We start from the raw sequence: 19,332 nt of genomic DNA on the forward strand, positions 1-19,332 counted from the left end.
TTAGTAATGAGACAGCAAACAAATCAAACTAATAAAAAGCAAAAAGACCCCAGGCCGTAATATTACTATTGGCGTGAAGTAGCACATGAGGGGTGGGGAACTTTGACTGTAAGGGTGCAATTGCCCAGGGATTTCTTCATTCAGTGTTCCTCTTCAGAGGCACCGAGCTCAAACTGCAGCACTATTAATATAAAGTACTTTCATAAAGGAATCTATCTTTTTGTCTTAGGTGGAAGACATGGTGGCTGGCATGCCTGATTTCCATAACAGAGAAGCTGTGTAAGGTATCTAGTCTTTCTGGCGAGAAATGAAGTGGGGTGTGGGTGTGTGTACAACAGCAACAACCTAGGGAACACATTACATCTTCATGAGTGAAAGACTAAATGAAGTGTGGCAAGGTACCATGTTTTTCTGGTTTGGTTTTAAAATATGGAAGGCTTCAGAATATAAATGGTTAAACTGCAAAACTGTGGCTTTTATTTCCAAACATACAATAAATAGGTCCACCACAACTAGCCTCTAACTTCATTTTACACGGAAGGATTTTAAAATTAATTTGTGCATATTTAAAAATTAAACTTCCCTTTGCACATAATTCTGTACATAACCGAACTGCATTACACACCAACTTATGGTCTTGGCACTGTGATGCAAGCAACCAATTAGAAACAGAGCTCTGTAGCAAGCACTTCAACAACAAATGCATTCTGAATTGTTGATAAAACGTTTACCGACAATTTATTCTTTTTCCAAAGTATACAGAAACCTTCAGCATGTGAATGCTGAAGAACAAGCTGTCTCCTCTCATGTTTCTGTAGGGGCTGCAAGATGAGTCTGTGGATTTAGTAAGTGTTCACTATTTGCTACATGATACAATTTTCATACCAAAATATCTTTACTGCATAGTAACATTCCCTATTTTCAAATGCAAAAAGAAATTGGATGCTGTCTTTCTATCACTCATCACTGAATTTAAAGACATTTTTAACCACAACTCTGTTTCATCACAGTGCAGAAGGCCCTTAATATTTCAAGGATTTATTCAGTCATATCTTTAATACAAAAGTAGAGGCTGAGGAAAAGCCAGAGTAGTCTATACACAATGCACAATCTGTGTACATTCTGAAGCTGTACCTCTTCAAGAACTATTTATACACTCTTCAAACAAATCCCTTTATCCAGCAATTCAAAATACTTTAGATCAGAAGTTTTATATTAGAATCAATACATTATATGCGTATAAATACATTTATATCCTTCGGCTGCTAAACAACCCAGATGGCTGCGAGGATGTGACCCGAACTGCTTCTCCATTGGTTTGGGATACCAAACTGTAACGGCAGCTAACTGTTAACCAAAATAGTCACAGTAAAAAATAGAGATCTTTGCACAGGGTAGGTGTGCCACAGCATCAGTTAAGACTAGAAATAACTCTGTGACACCCTGGTCCCTTCAGCAGGGCCAGGATTTCAACTTCTGTGAGATGCAACACACAGGCAACAGTTTTTATCTCTGCCCATGCCCCATTCATGAAAAGTCTCAGCAGAACAACAGAAAAACAAACCCCAAACAACAAACCAAAGCAAAGCTTTTACAACTGCAAAGTTTTTTACAAGACAGGTGCTGCAGCTTTCAAGAACGAAGTGAAGGTTTTATAATTAAAAAATAAAATTAAAAAACAAACCCAAAAACTAATGTGCAAGTGTGTAATTCAGAAGACAATAGCAAGGATCAATACAGACCTCAGTTCAAGCTGAAACACAGTATCCAAACTGCCTTACGGAAAAATAGTTCTCACTGCAAATCTCATCTTCAGTTGACACGTGCGCTTATACATACTTATATACACGCCTGCCATCCAACGCACCCTCCTTCCCCGGGCCAGGCTGCAGCAGCAGCAGCTGCCACTATGATGTTCCAAAGCCCATGCAGGCCCCAGCCCCGGCGCTGTGCCTGAGCGGTCAGACCCTGAGCTCCGTGGTACCAACACAGCGGCACGATGGTACTTAGTCATCAGCACTGACTCACCATGCATCCATGAGTATTTCAGGAGTATTCAAAGCAGTAAGCACTGGCGTAGTAAGAAGTGTTCTCAACTTTGTTTCTTAAAGGATACAGCAATGTTGACTCTCTTCAGTATCCTCCAAAGGTGCTAGAAGTTTTAAGTCTGAAGCGTTTCTTTCCACAATGCCAGGTTTACAAATGTGTATCTTTTTAAATAATATTGCACATAAAAATCATCTCAAACTTTGTAGTGAAAGCAGGTTGAAGGACAGTGTTTTCCAAAACAGATTAAAAAGCTACCTGTACATAATAAGTTTTAATTTAAAGAACGCCAAGATTATTCAAAATCTAAGCACGTAATACTGACAGAAAAATGTTAAATTGCACAATCTACGTATAAATTACATTTGTAAATACTTAGAAGTTTTTAAACATTGAATACCCTTGATTTCACAAATTAGCTAGGTCACTGCCAAAAGGTCAGCTTAACGAGTTAGAAGTACTTTCCCCCAGAAAAATATAGAAACAAAAAGATCTGCAATCTTAGACGAAGCACTGGAAAGAGTTAAAGCATTTCAGCTCAGAGGTAGTGCTAAACACATCCAACTAGAAGTCCATTATATTTGAACTATGATGAAATAACATACTAAAATGTAGAAAGACTATAAAATTTACAAAAATAAATAGTTCTGAATGCTTTAGAAAATGCAAGAGACTTCGTTGATAAGTGTCTTGATCTGCTTTTCTGACCAAAAGAAAGCAGTGTGTCTCATTTTTAAAATATACCATCTCTAGTAACGCATCTGCAATCCACACAATCCAACTACGCAACTTGACGGATGCCAACTTGGCATAGACTCTGATATTAAAAATAAAGTGGAGGCTTTGTAAAAGATCATCTCATATGAAATTCATTTTGCATGTAAATTTCTTCTGACAAATTAAAAATTGCACATAAAAAAGTTTATTGAAAGAGGCATGAGGGGTGATAAGGGTATGTGCCTATTGTTCCACATATGCCCTGGAAGGAAAATGATGATTGCACAGTTCTGATAAATAAATATTTCTTAAAAAAAAAAAAAATAATATCTTAATCTGCCACTCTTTTGGTTTTGAAGTTTTGGAATTACTTAGAAAATCCCAGTATGGACAAATTATTTCAGTTTGTGTTTTAAAGAATTCTTTACAACTTTTCCAGTGGCTTTTATCCTGAAACCAAACGAAAAGTGGCAGTTAGAAAGTATCTTTGGGTAAAACAAGTATCAGGATCCAACGAGAATTTCCATGATGTGGTCCAACTCACTCAGATCTGTTCTACATATCTGAATGTTGCTTGCTGAAGAAGAATTACAAGATGGAAAGGTTTTCAACGGTTCTTCTGTAGCAAGAGATGGTGGTCTGAGCGGCATTAGTGGAGGGCAACAAAAGTCTGAGTCATACATTGAAGTGTCAATATCTTCAAAAATGTCATCTATCGCCAAATCCTTCAAGTAACTAGTTGAATTTGAAATCTCAAAGGAACCAAACACACATTCAGCTCCCTTCAAATCCTGTCTATCATCTTCTAGTTTTAGACCAGTATTTTCTGGAAACTTTGGCTGGTCGTCTCCAGTAGGAACCAGACAAGTAGGTGGGCTTATATCTTCTACAAAGTCTAAATCTTTCAGAATAGATGAAATAGCAGATGACATATCATCATCTGAAACTATCAGCAGGCTATTTTCAATTGGGTCTTCTACAGACCGCAAGTCGCAACAGTTAGACTCTTGCTGACTAATACCTGAAGGCAACTGGAGAGAAATCCCAGATGATTCCATCCCTGTGTAGCTGTGAGAACTAGGAGTAATGCCAGGACAGACATTAACTGGCTGCTGATTACTCTCCTGTCTCATTTCCTCTTGAATTTGCCGTACTGTGTTGGCTATGAGGACAGAGCGGTGCAGGTTTGGTTCCACCAGCATTTTGTATGTCTGTAACTTGGTGAGGCACATATTAAGCACCAACTGCCTCTTAAGCGGGTATGGCAGATTTCGACTGGAATCAAAGGCACTCGAGAGGCCAGCCACGTTCTCCTCATAGTCACTCAGCTTGCGTTTTAGACCTCTCCCCAACATGAACCTGAAAGACAGAAATTATGAATTAATCTTGAGCAAGACTATCGCTTCTGCAAGATCTCAACAGATACTTTTGAAAAGTCTGTGGTGCACAATGTACACTAATGACTGATTAACTTAGACTCTAATGCCACAGATTACTGAAAGAATTTCATTGAGAAGATGCACTTTCCAGCTCTATTATTTTGGAGCAATTTATTTTTTGTAAGAAAACATGAAAATAAATAGTAGCTGTTTTGTAAAAAAAGCTATATACTTTTATGTTTTAGGCTGCACGTTTAATTTTAACTGTACTATGAGAAAATGAATTTAACTGTTCAAAATCTTTACCAGGTGAGCTTTTTAGCCTCTTCTTTAAATTATGTAGCAAACAAATTCATTAATGAGAAACATCTGAATGTCCACATGAAATAAACAAATGCTTATACTAAGGATTATAATAACTGTACAGACTATTTCAACATTTTAATTTTAACATTCATTCCTAGGTCCAGTAGGTAAGACTTTGAAGCTAGTTTCAACACCCATTTTTATCTCTCTGAGGGTCTTGCCCAGTGTGTCTCTGAGAAACTTCTACAAAACTAATTTCTCTCCCTTGCTGGTAACTTAAAGTTGTTTTACTACAGTTGAACTACACAGCCAGGCCAGCAAGAGGGCCTCCCATGGGATCCTTATATCCATTCCATAGCTTGGTAGTTTATCTAAATGAGGAAGGAAATTTGGCTGGGCCACAGAGCTCACAGAATGATGATCAATGCTCATGGTTGCTGGTTCACAACCTGCTACTGACTTAATGCTAAGGATATCCAGCAGCAGACTATCAAATGGCATTTTACAAGCAACCAATTTTGGTAAATAGCTAAAAGAAAAGAAATAGAATGTAGCTGCTTTCAGTCTGCTTTGTGTGCTTTTGCACTGAAATATGGTAAGTCTAGAACACTGTGTTACAAAAAACCTATATGCACACACACCTAAAATACATGTGACCCAAACTACTGAAAAAAAAATGAAGCAGTTGTAACTCAGACATCCAATGGCAGATTAAGGGCAGATCCTTCACACACAATGATCCAGACCCTGCATGCTGCAGAGGGCCTCCCAACTTCCTTTTCATGTGAGCACTGGATACTGCCAGCAATAGCTCAGCTGATTGCCGCAGCTGCCAGCTGCTAGCCTGTTGCTACACTTTTGGGGACAAGGAGGAGGCAACAGGATAAAGCCTCTTTTGCTTTTGGGATTTCTCCAGATTTGCAGGAAGCACAGCAGGGCTCCATGGCTACATCCATCTGCCTAGACAACACTGTTGGAGAACTCAGCTCCTCTGGAGGAAGGAGTTCTGCTCCATAGAGTACACAAGTAAAAACAGACACTTGCTAGAGAAGCTTAAGACTTCTTGAGCATACCCACTTGGGGGCGGGGGGAGAGAAGGGTAAAGAAAGGGGGAGGCAGACATAGCTGGATAAAATTAAATTTGTCATAAAAATGTATTTATATATAACAGGTAGTAGCAGTCTGGCCTATAGTTCAGTTTACTACATGTTCACTATTAAAACGAAACAAAAAAGCTTTCATTGTAATTTTACCAGTGCTGCATTTTTAAACATCATAAGGTGTCTAGATGTGCCTGTTCACCTGGGTGATCTTACCACACCTACCACGCACTACTCCCCCATTCCAGCACCCTGTTCAGAGCAAACAGAATCAGACAGTACCAAGTACTCAAACAAACAAAATCAGAAAGCTGAACACAAAGTTCAGACACCAAATATAATAACAGGAAGTATTTTGGCGGGCAGTGCATGTCAAGCATCTCAGTCAAACTATTGACAACACTGTCCGCAACTGGTAATTTTAGACACAATCTATGGAAAATCACGATTATGCAGGATTGCTAAATATACCAACTCATATCAAAGACAGTGTCTGTAAATCACAGAAAACTCACAATAAAATCAACAACTCTCCATTTTCAGTAGCATTTAAATGTTGTGCACTGCCCAAGGCACCACCCCATACCATTACTGTAACCAATAGAAACATACATCAAAATGTCTATTTGGTCACTAAGCACCACTGCTCCCACATACTGCACATTTGGCTTTTCTTATTTTAGCTTCTTTTTTTCCCCCCTACTACTTTAAGCAGACAAAAATTCACACTCATAAGGGAACAAAATTAACACCGTACAGCAAAAAGCAATTCTGACATGTTATACATTCAGAACGCCTGGTTTTGACAAGTCATTGCTTTTAATATATTTTAAAATACATATTTACACTTCATAAGACACATGAAATAACAGACTTATCTATGTTAATTAAACAAATACTGTTAATTTCTAACATCCAAAAAATGTGCTAGTATTTAAATTCTGTAAAGCAAGCTTACAAAGCAAGCAACTATGATATGCAAGGATATATAATTTCACAAAAACGACTTAAAATGAAATGCTTAACTTTTAAATTCATACAGCAGTCTAATCAAGCTAAACATTTCATCCTCACATATGCAGACACCCTCCTTTTCATTCCTCAAATTTTCTTCATAAAATTTGTCCCAGAGCATTCTAGAAACATGTAACAAAGCTTGAGCATGACAGCACTTTGAACTACAAAAATGAAGTGCAAGAAACATTATTTGCTTCAACTTCAGATATTTCTACTTAACAGACTTCCCACTCTCTAGATGTCAAAAGATATATTTTGTTCTAAATGCACACAGTCCTAGCTTATGTTGTAAAAATTCTGTCTGTTTAGTATGATTTCTACCTAATTGCAAGGATTCCTAAGTCTCCCTCCAGAAGCAAGATGACTTCAGAAGTTACATAAAAAATTTGGAACAGGCTAATGAAAGCCAGAGTACCACTGGTACAGTGCATTTAAAAATTACTAGTGTCATGGTTGCTACAGGAGACATTAAATTTCTGTTCTTGTCAAACACTCAGCTGCTGACCTACAAAAGATACAAAGCCCCTTTGTTACCAGCTAATCTGCATTTTATCAGGCCTTTCGCTTTATTTTCTAACACGAGAATTTCTGACAGGGTCATATCCTTAACAACCTGCTCTGTATTTTTTAAGTAACTTGCCATTTTGTAGCATTATATATTAACACATACTTCCCAAATCCAAAATTCATACAGCAGTCAAATGCATTCTTCTGATAGCTTACTTTGCAATGTAGGATGTTGGTCACATTATTATGAAGTACTTCTCCACTTCAATTTTTGGTACTAAAGAAAACAAATGCAAGTCCACACAAAAATCCATGGTAGCATGCCCAGACAAAATAACTGCTGCACAGTTGCCAGTCCTTCCAATCAGCTGAGAGAACGGCACAGCCAGTTCAAAGAAGCATAAATCAGGCATAATAAAACACAAAGAGTGTCTAGAAACTGCAATCTCCTTACTCCAGCCTAATTCCAGGAACCTACTCAGATCATGAAAAAATTGGATCAAGTAACACGATTTCAAAACATGCCAACCTGATAACTACAATTTGTAAGTAAATAAACTCAATAAAAATTAAGTTTATGCCAACTTCAAATGTGAGGTCTATACACAGCTGTTCAATAATAAGCTGTAAGTCACCCTTCTCCTGAACTCTTTCTTAAAGTTCAACAACCGAATTTTTTTGAGTTCAGATGCTCTATTTTAGAATCTTTTGTCATTAAAAACCCAAGAACAATGAGGAACACCACACCTCCGTAATTTTTTTCTGGCATTTTCTCATATTCTCTTGTTATAGTAATGCAAACTGAGCCACAAACCATTTATGGCAGAATGCTTTTTTAATTACAATTACGCTGCAGACACAGAGAAAAGGAAGCAAAGTGAACTCAGCATTTAGGAGCACCAAATTCACGTAGATCATGTCACTGAACTAAAAAGGAGTCTGTGTGCAGAAATTCTGCCTGTAACACCATGTTCCTCAGTTCCTTCCAGTTTTATGGAGGACATTTCACAGAAACTCCTCCCTGCTAAGATGGGAAGAAGCACCATGCACTGTAATCCTACACAGGGTTTGAAAAAACTTGGAGGGAAGAGGCACAACCCTGGGTTGGCAAATCCACACACAATACCAAACAAACAGGCCTGGTCAGAGAGTGCAGTTACTCAGAAGAAACATTCCACGCTACCAAGAAGTGCGTTATGGACAATACAGGACTCATGCCACCATTTCAGAGGGAAAAAACACAGCTCCATCTGTCACAGGGCCTGATTGTCCAGTGCAGCTGCCACTGACACATGGTTAGGAAGTACATCTGGAAACAGTCACAAAAAAGTATGCAGCATGTGAAACCCCTCGATTACTTCTATTTGGGCAAACTACTACTTAATTTCCTCTTCCTCACCTTCCAAAAAAGGTTTTAAGAGCAAGTTAAACAATGTTTAGAACTCTGAACCACACAGAGCTTTAATTTTCAGTAGAGAAAAACTTCAAAAGTAATGAGTATAAAAAATTCAAATGGCACAGCATTGTCTGAACGTGAACTTTTCATACACATAACAAGCTAGTCAACTACACAAGAATGATTAATTTACCATTACAGAATATGTTTAAATAGCGAGATCATCAGTAAGGTACTTGGCCTGCACTACACAACACAGGTCAAAATAATTTTACTGATTGTGGCCCATTCTGACTTTTCTGTTTAAGATGTTATTAAATTCAGACTTGCTTGATCCTTTTCATACAGCCACACTGTTGCATTTTCCAGCCTAAGACTGTCTCAAAGGGAAAACTTACTTTCCCTGTATGACAGAAATACTGGATTTGAACAGGTGTAAGCACTTCATGAGTGAAAGCTGCCTGTCTAGTTTTCAGTAATACAATTTCTGTATTAAAATCAAAATTAGAGACTTCTTGCTATTGTAATTTGGGTAATTCCCTTTCAAAGTTTCCTTTGGCTCCTAACTGTAGAAGCCGCATAACAGTAAAACCAAACAGAAGTCTCTTTGGATTATACACTTGTGTTAGTGACTGACCGAAGCCTGCTGAAAACCTAATTTACTGCTCTCCTCTTTTCCAAGGACACACATTTCACAAGCATGCACCTATCTGTGGGAAGTGCAAAGGAAGACAAATGTCCTAATAGTTATCGTTATTTCTCAAAATTACCTGATGTATGTCATATACTATTTTTAATGATAATCTTTCCCCTACCTGACATAGACTTTGGCTTAGGCAGCACAACTTCTTTAGTAGTTTTTATTAAGTTGTGGACTGGCTCTTGACTAGTATAATATGTATATAATATATTTTCCATGTATAAGCAGCTGCACAAGAAAAGGGTACAGCTGAAGATATGGTTAGCAGACATAGTATAAATCCTTTCCTCCCATCCAGACTTAGCACTGATCACTTAGACATGACTTACATAACACAGTAAGCTGTCAGACTGTACAGAACAGTGCATCTGATCTGGTGTCCTCAGCAAGTGCTGAGAATCCCCATATAACATCACATCTTGACTGTTAGCAAATATTAAGACGAAGTGAAGGAAGGAGGATTAAACACCTTAGAAAACACTACAGGAAAAAAAGAAAAAAGGAAGTTGGGCCTGAAGACGCTTTAAAACACACCGAAAAGTGTTCAAGTCCACTGCCTCCCCACCCCCCTCCAGCCCTGCCCCAGTTTAGCCAAGATGAGTAACCACTGAAGAAGGCATGAGTGACTAAAAGTGTGCATAAGGGAGGAGTGCAGTCCTACTAGCTTACTCCCATACCTAAACTCCTATGCAACGACTTCTTTACAGGAGTCACAAACGACCAGAAAACAGCTGCTCAAAGAAGGCAGAATTAATGTTAACTTTTTGATCACCAATCCCAACCTATAATACACATTAAGTCTGTTACTAATAAAGCAACTGGAACACAGAATCGAGATATGCCACTGTTCAGACTTCACAACAAAACAGAATAACCCACATATGCTCACAGAAAGCAAACCCCAAAACCACACACAAAAAAATCCTCACACGTATGGTTGTACCCAACATGTAGGCTGAACAGTATTTGTTAAGCAGAGAAGCGGAATGAGAGGAAGACTGAGTCTAGCACAGAATTAGTCTGGAATTCATAACCTTCCCACTGTCACTTCACTATTTGTGGAAGCAGAGAATAAGTGTGTATCACCCCCCAGTATTTTAGGAGCTGAAATGATGTTTACAAAGCATTTGCAGTTTAAGTTTTACCTTGATTTAAAAGCTAGTTTGAAAACCCCCCCTCCCAAACCTGTTTATGTTATGTCTACTGGGATCTCTAAAATTCCTGCACTTAAAGGACATCTTCCTAAATTCCTTGCTCCCATTTTACTTCATAAAGCACTGGTAGTAAGAGCTTTGCTTTACACACTAACGCAGCTAGATTTCAGAGCACAACACTTAAGTCTGGAGAAGAAACTCCTCTTTTAGGATGTGGAACTTCCACACACTAAAAGAAGTGGTTATGGGCTCTTTACAACAGTAAATGAACCGTATTCTCAGCACTAGTATCTATCACAAGCAGCTAATATAACCACAGCTCAGGCAGCACCAGTCTTAAGTTTTTTTTCTCTACTTAGGTAGAAAAAAAATTTCATCCTTGAAAGAAAACAAACAAAATCACTATCATTCTTCTCCTTCCTCTCCCCATCTACGCTTGTGTATTTAGCTCCACATTTACAAATAAAACCCACAGGTATATATTTTAGTATGAGTTTGCTTAGCAGATTTTTTTTTTTAGTGGAAGAAGGGACCAGAATCATTTAAACCAAGGTTCAATAGTAGTTAGCAAAAGCTAACACATGATGAAGAGTTACTAAATCTAGGAACTCCCATAGTAAAACTAAACTGTAATTAAATGACAACATGAAGGAACCCAAACAACAAGAATCAAACCACCACAGTTCCACTGAAGTATTTCACTGGAGAGAGAGATGATCATTAGAACTACAAACACAATGATACACCTCTTCAAAGCTTGTTCTACTCAACTGAACAGTTCTCAACCCTTTTTCTTAACGGTATGTATTTACTTCAAATACAGAGATACTGGAAGTATTCACCTACATAACAGTGGCATGTATTTTAGGGTTACAGTGATCTGAATAAAGATCCATTAATGATAAAACTTTTAACATATTAACTACATCAGATCAGTACGCCCATACTGTAACAGAAAAATCAGACCATTAATTAAGTACTCTGCATTTACTCTAGCTCTCTGTATGGGATATTTAGGTAAATAATTTTCAACACCCAAATCAGAAATCACTTTAAATTTTCTCTAACAGAGTAGCACACCACTTTTCTTCAGTATCCAAAGTGCCTTCTCCTCACAAGACAGGACTTCAAATTTCAGCAACTGAGCAGTGGACCTCACTGTAAGACCGTGGCCTTGGATACCAAATTTCCAATAGGTATGATCTGATGGCAATATTATGCTCTTTGTAACATTATAATACTTTATAATAAAGGGGGGGGGGGAAAGGTAAATTCAGAATATACAAATCAAAGAGCTTATCCTATTCAGTAAGCCTAAAGCACTTCACTTTATATTACATACCTCATTTTTATTTTTCCGTTTACCATCCTAACCTACAAAAATAACATCTACAGCTGATTATCAGAACTTGCATTATGCACATAAGGTATTGTTTCATATGAACATACAAGTAGTTACCCTTAGAAAACAGAAAGGAGTCCAGGCAGGAAGATTCCAGGGTTTGCATAAAGTGTAGTCATCCAATAGTCTTGAACTATTCACGAGGCCAAGCCACCTACCAAGGCAGGATGATGTGACTTAAGGGGAAAAAGAACAAAAAACCCAGTATTTCATTACCATGTGATTATTTGTTTTTTGTTTTTACCAGAACTATTAAGCAAACTTTTTAAACAATTTGTGCTAAATCCTATTAAAACAGTTAAACTGTGTAAGAAAAACTGAAGTTCATGAATACACAGAAATAAGACGACCTAATAGTTTCACCTATGAACATATAAACCATGGAAATTACCTTTCATAAATGAATACTACAGAATAGAACGCTGATCCTCTAAGTGTTAGGCTTTAGGATAAGAACTTGCATTGATACTTCTTCAGGTTACTGAACACCCATTTACTGTTGGAGTCATCTCAGTAATCACATACCAGTAGAGACAATACCATGAACTGTAAAGAAATACATCTTAGAATTACCCCTAGCATTTACAGGCTGCAAAAGGAGTTTGATTTTTCTTAAATTCCCTATTTTTCTAGTTTCAGCATACACAAAGCTAATATAAGAAGACAGCTGGCAGGATATGCTATGATTGCATATAATATTCAGTGTCACATAATTTTCATCAAAACCCTGATAAAGCAGCATCTGCAGTTTGGGTAGGAACTGCATGGATTAGATCAAGGCACTGGAAATGCTAGAAAATGTGAAAAGGCTGAAGTGACAGTGAACTATGGACTCGACTATGAGATGCGGAGGGAACTGCATGATCCATGCTCTTGAGGTCTCAACTCCACCTAAAGAAGCAAAGTTTTTTAATTCCAAGAATTAAAGCCCTTATATAAACTAAGAGCCTACTGTCTGGATTGTATGTAAGGTTTGTTTGTGTACAATACACATATACAAAGACACCTGCCCCTCAACTACCACAAACCAATTACTTCACCAATTTACCACAAGAGCAAGGATCATTACTTATCCAGATAAATACAGTCCTTCGCGATCAAGGATTAGGAGTTCATAAGTTATTTTACAGATCTTAACACAATACACAGTGAAAGGTGGTCTTACATTTGAATTGATGGACAAGTAAACGAACACAGTTCATCTTACATAGCAACTCATAGCCTGATGCTAGCAAAGGGCTCCTCCGCTTACAGAATCTTGGAACTGTAAAGATGCAGTAAAACAGCAGTAAAATGCCCATGACCTAAGAAGGCCAAACCTAACCCACAGCAATAAACACAGTAATATCTCCCTTCTCCTTCTAGAAGCTAACTTTTTTCCCATCATAAGGAGATCCATGCTATTTGTGAATGAAAAAAATAAAACCAAATACACAAATGAAGATTCACAACCTATCTGCTTTGAAACAGCAGGTCTTCAGAAGGTCAGTACTGAGGTTTATTAAAGTGTACTTGTTAGGTCACAGGGGGCAGTTGCACGTTCACTGCATTTTCTACGCAACCAACATAAAACATCGTTTTAGAATGTTAAGTCTTTTTAGTACTACAGAATTCTGAAGAAGCTAACAAGCGTTCTAATTGTGTTGATTGTATGTTAGAAGTCCAACCTTTTGCTAGAAGTCCAAGAAGTTACCAAATTTAATTCCTTTATTACATACTTTAAAGGACTCTTGAAAAATTAACTACTGAGGTTATGATTTTTCCACTATGATTTCATTCGTCCTGAAACAAAACAGAAAACTACTGCACAGGGCTCTTACCTCTGTGTCTGGAAATGAACTGTTCCAACACAGTTTGAAAAATTCCAGGCCTATCTAGGGCAGACATTATTAACTGCATCTATTAGTGAGATGAATTTACGACATGCATAGAAGAGGCCAAGCTAATGCACTTCCAGTCTTACCCACCTACTTGCAGGCCAGACTAACATATACCTTTATCGAGTCGAACAAAACCAGCTATTAAAAGCCTAACTGCAGCGAAGCGAATCGTAGCTACCATAGAGGCAGCGGTCACGAGTGTCAAAATTAAAAAGCTGCGATTCAGGGAAAGCCTCCTTCCTGCCACCCTTCCTGCAGCCACTCCTGCGAGTGCACACGTACTAATGAAGCCCAAGGGAGCCTGCCACCATTTGGCCTTTGTGGAAGGAGACTAGTTGGTACTTCCTGCAGCGGCCGCCAGCGCCTCTTCCCCCCCCCCCCCCCCGCAGCAGCGGGCAGCAGTAACCAGAGACAACCTTGGGCTTCCCGAGCTGCGAAAAGTTACACTCCTCCCCCTTCCTCCTCCCCAGCTTACCAGAGACCCCGGCCAAGCTAATTATAACGGCGCTAACAACTTCTACCGTAGTCCCCGCTCCCAACGCCCTGCTCCCCGGCCTCCCCAGCCCCGGCCGCGCTGCCCCCACACTTCTCTCCCCGCCGTCCCTCCTCCTCCGGGCCCACCGTGCCACACTCCCCCTCTTGCCATCCCTCCCCACCTGCCCCGCTCCCCGTCCCGTCACTCCGCCGGGCCCCCGCCCGCGCCCTGCCCCCACCCCGGGCAGGGCCCCCTGCTCCCTCGGGGGATCCCGACGCCCCCCGCCGGGCCCAGCGGTCCCTCCGCGGCGGCTGCTGCCCTCCCCCGCACACCGTGCCGTCTCCCCGCACGCAGGCTCGCCAGCCCCACGGCCGCGGAGGGTCGGGGCTTCCCTCCCGCCCCCTGATCCTCACGGCGCCTCCCCCCGAGCCACCACCCAGCCTGGACCGACCCGACCCTGCCCGGCGCCACACCTGGGAGCTGTGGAAACCCTCGTTCCTCCGCAGCCCGCCGTGCCCTCCTTAACCAACCGGCCAAGCTCCCTTCGGCGGGGCTGGGACTCCGACCGGGAGGAGGCGGAGGCAGCGCCACCCCCGCCGGGCCCCGGCAGCGTCCGCTCCGCCCTTCCCTCCGCCCGCGGCACCCACAGCGCGGGCAGGGGGCGCTGCGTGCACCGCGCCCGCCAGCTGGCCGCCTTCCCATTGGCCAGCGGCCCTTTCAACCTGCCCAGCAACCATTTTCTCACTGGCGGGCCAGCCGGGGAGGAGGGGGTTGAGGTCCGACTGGCCCCGCGGCACAGCCCAATGAGAAAGCCGGGAGAGCCAGGGCGGGCGGGGCCGCGCGCGGGCTTCCCCCAATCGGAAGACGGGCACCGCCGTGGAGGCGCTCCCGGTCCGGGAGGGGGCCCCGCCCGCGCGGCGGGGGAAGGGAGAGGGTGTCCGCTGGATGCGAGCTGCTGCGGGCGTGGGGGCCCGGCCCGGTCCGGCCACCCGCTCTCCTTGTTTTGGCTTAAACTCAGGGTCGGTCTCTGACCAGAACTGCCGCATTACAAATAGGGTGGCCCGTGAAGCGCCATCCGTGCTGCTGCCGTGTGCAGGGCGTTCGGGAAACGGCGCACGCACACGTCTGTCAGGCGGCGCTGGCCCACCTCAAACATTGCACAATCTTCCACGCTCACCAGAGCGCCTTATCCTTTAAAGATGAGGCAGTTTGGGCCACGTTCAAACCTCCTGTGTTTGCTTTCTACGGGTATTTGCGTAAGCGAGTTACATCGGCACAAGTGGTTGTGCAAACGGATTTCAAAATCTAAAACGAACCGTTTGTAAAGATCGATTCAGAGCCTTTGCCGGAGCCTGACACGGGAAGCCTGGTGGGTCCCCAAAACCCTGCGTGGCTCCCTGGAACGAGCTTAGATTAACCGGTAAAATAGCGAAAACAAAACTGGGGCACATTTATGCAGGCACGTCCTTCCCACGCCTGATGTGAGCACAGGCCAAATGCACACACAGGTTGTACACTGTTATTGTAAGTACCACAGGAACACTTCAGTTGTTGGCTGGAGAGAAACTGCGACTTCGATGAAAGACCACTTTGAAACCCTTCAGGTTCAACGGATTTTAACCGTTGTGTCCTGGTAGGAGAGGCATGTGAAGGGGTAGGAGCGTGCTCAGCCCACGGGAAGGGGCGAAGTGCAGAGGCGCAGGAAGCCGCAGCCGAGCCCGCAGGATACATAGCTGGAGGAGAGGGACCTTCTCTGTGGGGCCTCCTTTCTGCTGCAGTGTGCCGCCCGCCGCTGGTTCCTGGCCACAGCTGTGCTCCGACCGCGCTGCCGGGGTCACAAAGCACAGAAGGGGAGCGAGTGCTGCCATGAGAGGCATTAATGAATCCTTTTTGACGCGCTGCCGGGCTGTGCCGGCGGGAAGGGTGCCTCCCGGAACGGCTGAAGGGTGACACCCCTATCCCCACGGTCCATCTGCTCACCAAACGTGAGCAGGGGACCGGTGGCAGCGCTATGGGGGAAGAGTGAATCGAATATCCCTGCCCTTGTACCCCCTCCCTTCCCACCATATACTGTGGTGCAAGTGGAAGAGTAACTCCAAGATGTTCAGGATTCTCTGCTCAAGCCAAGCAGGGCCAAACACGAGGAATGCAATAGGACCGACCCCTGCCATATGCTAGGGATTATCTCCAAGGAATAGACAAGAGAGGCATACAAAGGGAGCTGATGTTGAAGAGAGAGACCTGGAATGATTATGTCTAATGCAGTATATAAAGGGATAATTTAACCAGCAGCACCAACAAAGTATTTTAATAACTTGAGCAAAAATTAGGTTTTCTAGAGTTGATCCCCACTGGACAAAAGCACACGATGTCCAATCAACGTCCTAGTGCTGGTACAGGGGACAATTCGTTCCTCTGTACAGCCTCAGTGCGTTAATGCAGTACCAGAGCCACCCTGCTGTTCTCCCCCTGTTCAGCTGACCTCACAGAAAGACACAAAACCAGTCACCCTACTTTCCCTGCTCTTCCTTAAGTTATTAACCTAACGTGGTCAGCTCTTCTGTAACCAATTTTTTGTTTGTGTAGTAGAAATTGGGGCTTTTGCCTTCTACAGCAGGCATTTCTAGAAATGTCAGTTCTGTTTCATAGATGCTCTGACAAGATGTATGGAAAAAATTAACACTGACTTGTTTAAATACACGCATCAGAACTTTGGATTTATGGCCTCACATTTTGAGAAGTTAATAGAAGGTATACTGGTTATTTGCAAGGGTTTTTGTCACTTTTTTGCTCATGTCAATGGTGGGATTCATAGAATCATAGAATAGAATTGCATAATTGACTAGGTTGGAAAAGACCTTAAAGATCATCAAGTCCAACCATTACCCCAGCACTGCCAACACCATCACTAAACCGTATCGCTGAGGGCCTTGTCTACACACTGGAGGGAAGGAATGCCATCCAGAGGGACCTTGACATGCTTGTGAGGTGGGCTGATGCCAACCTTATGAAGTCAAACCACGCTAAGTGCAAGGTCCTACACCTGGGTTGGAGCAATCCTAGGCACAGCTACAGGTTGGGCAGAGAAGAGATTCAGAGCAGTCCTGTGGAGAAGGACTTGGGGGTGTTGGTGGATGAGAAAATGAACATGAGCCGGCAGTGTGCACTCGCAGCCCAGAAAGCCAACCATATCCTGGGCTGCATCAGAAGGAGTGTGACCAGCAGGTCCAAGGAGGTGATCCTGCCCCTCTACTCTGCTCTCGTGAGACCTCACTTGGAGTATTGTGTGCAGTTCTGGTGTCCTCAACATAAAAAGGACATGGAACTGTTGGAGGAAGGCCATGAGCATGATCCGGGGGCTGGAGCACCTCCCGTATGAAGACAGGCTGAGAAAGTTGGGGCTGTTCAGCCTGGAGAAGAGAAGGCTGCGTGGAGACCTCATAGCAGCCTTCCAGTATCTGAAGGGGGGTTATAAGGATGCTGGGGAGGGACTATTCATCAGGGACTGTAGTGATAGGACAAAGGGTAACGAGTTCAAACTTAAACAGGGGAAGTTTAGATTGGATGTAAGGAAGAAATTCTTTACTGTAAGGGTGGTGAGGCACTGGAATGGGTTGCCCAGGGAAGTTGTGAATGCTTCATCTCTGGTGGTGTTCAAGGCCAGGTTGGATGAGGCATGGGTGACATGGTTTAGTGTGAGGTGTCCCTGCCCATGGCAGGGGGGTTGGAACTAGATGATCTTAAGGTCCTTTCCAACCCTAACTATTCTATGATTCTATGATTCTACATGGTTTCTGAACATTTCCAGGGACGGTGATTCCACCACTTCCTTTGGAAACCTGTTCCAATGCCTGAGCACCCTCTCTGTGAAGAGAGCTGGAATCTAGTTCTGTTTAGCAATGTTTATGTCCCATGCAACTCACATCTTAAGCTAGAGGAGCCATGTTTTGTCTCACAGGCTTAAGAATTCAGAGGTCTGAGCTCACATATAAGGTCTTCCCTGACAAAAACTTGCTTTAAAAAGCCCTTACTTTCTTAAATGTGGTCATGTTCCAGGAGTCTTTCATGCTTTCTCATTTTGTCTGAAACTAACCTGGAGGCAAACAGCAGACTTGACAATATGATTTTTTTTTATGATTTAAACATGGTCTTTCAGTATGACAATACTTGCCACAGCAGGCCAGCATACCATTCTCATGAGCAGCCTTTTTTGCTTTTGCAGCAAATTTCACATGAACCAGAAAAAATTGAACCCTCAAACCAATCAGGGTCTCTATATAACTCATCCGAAAGGGTTACTGGAGGTCTCCTACTTCCACTTACCTTTATAGCAGGCATCTATTCAAAAACACGGTTCCAGGAACACAGGAACTAATGAAGACTGCTTTCCTATGGATTTATGCCTGTGATTAATTGCCTCTGTGTCTAAGGTATGAGCTGTAATTGAAGCTGGTCTCATGCCTGGAAACTTAAGAGATGTCTCTCTCTTATCTGGATTACTGGATATCAGTACAGAATGCAGTTTTCTTCTGATCTCCACACACAAAAAAAAAAATATCTAAAAATGTAGTTGCTGTGAGATCTGCCAGATTTGGTTGAAATTAGCTACACAGAACGATCATGTGTGCCATACTTTGACAGCGAAGTCAGAAAGGGTAGCGCCTGCTGCACTAAAGCTTGGTTAGTTTTTCCACCTCTTTTTGGTGGTGAAGCTTTTGTGAACTACTAACTAATCCCACATTTATTCAAGTTTAAAAAAAGCTATGACTCAAGATGGTAATTTGAAAAAAACCCAAGCCCACATTACTGGATATTTGTCAGGACATTAAATAAGCCATTATTCTATTTTGTCAAAAGAATGGCAATTTACAAGAAAAAACACTTTCTCCCTATACCTTTCAAGCAAACCAAATGTTACTAGGCTTCAATTAAAACAAATAACCATTCAACCATTTTATCTTAAACTTCAGTGAGCTCACAGGTCAACAAAAAAAAATCCCAACATCCAGTACTTTTTATATGCAGCACATCTCTCAGTGATGATCTCTGACACTGAAAAGCAACTTTGTTGTAAGTACTGTTTTTCTCCTCTGAGTATTAAAACTCTTTTGGGGTTTTGGGGGATTGTTTTGGGGTTTTCTTGTTGGTTTTTTTTTGGTTTTGGCAACATACCTGCTTTTCCCTTCAGAAGTCCTGCTCTGAAAACTTTCACAACCTGAGGTTAAAGTTACATTACACTGTCTTGATCTCAAA

At 42.0% G+C, this 19,332-nt stretch overlaps 1 protein-coding gene across 6 annotated transcripts; it reads right to left on the reverse strand.

Moving 5' to 3' along the window:
* Positions 1-506: 506 nt before the first annotated feature.
* Positions 507-14,703, reverse strand: LOC308222071 (SERTA domain-containing protein 2-like). Of its 6 annotated transcripts, none has more exons than XM_080619599.1 (4): positions 14,553-14,703; positions 12,116-12,270; positions 11,782-11,878; positions 507-4,122 (listed from the first exon to the last, which is right to left on the reverse strand). In XM_080619599.1, exon 4 carries the CDS (start codon positions 4,116-4,118, stop codon positions 3,267-3,269), a length of 852 nt encoding a protein of 283 aa, XP_080475725.1. In that variant the 5' UTR covers positions 4,119-4,122; positions 11,782-11,878; positions 12,116-12,270; positions 14,553-14,703; the 3' UTR covers positions 507-3,266. The 6 variants fall into 6 exon arrangements, with proteins under 6 accessions (XP_080475725.1, XP_080475723.1, XP_080475724.1 ...); XM_080619597.1 differs by having other exon boundaries at positions 11,772-11,900; XM_080619598.1 differs by lacking the exon at positions 12,116-12,270 and having other exon boundaries at positions 11,772-11,878.
* Positions 14,704-19,332: the final 4,629 nt, after the last annotated feature.

Source organism: Psittacula echo, assembly GCF_963264785.1.
Source record: "Psittacula echo genome assembly, chromosome: 5".
NCBI lineage: Eukaryota > Metazoa > Chordata > Aves > Psittaciformes > Psittacidae > Psittacula > Psittacula echo.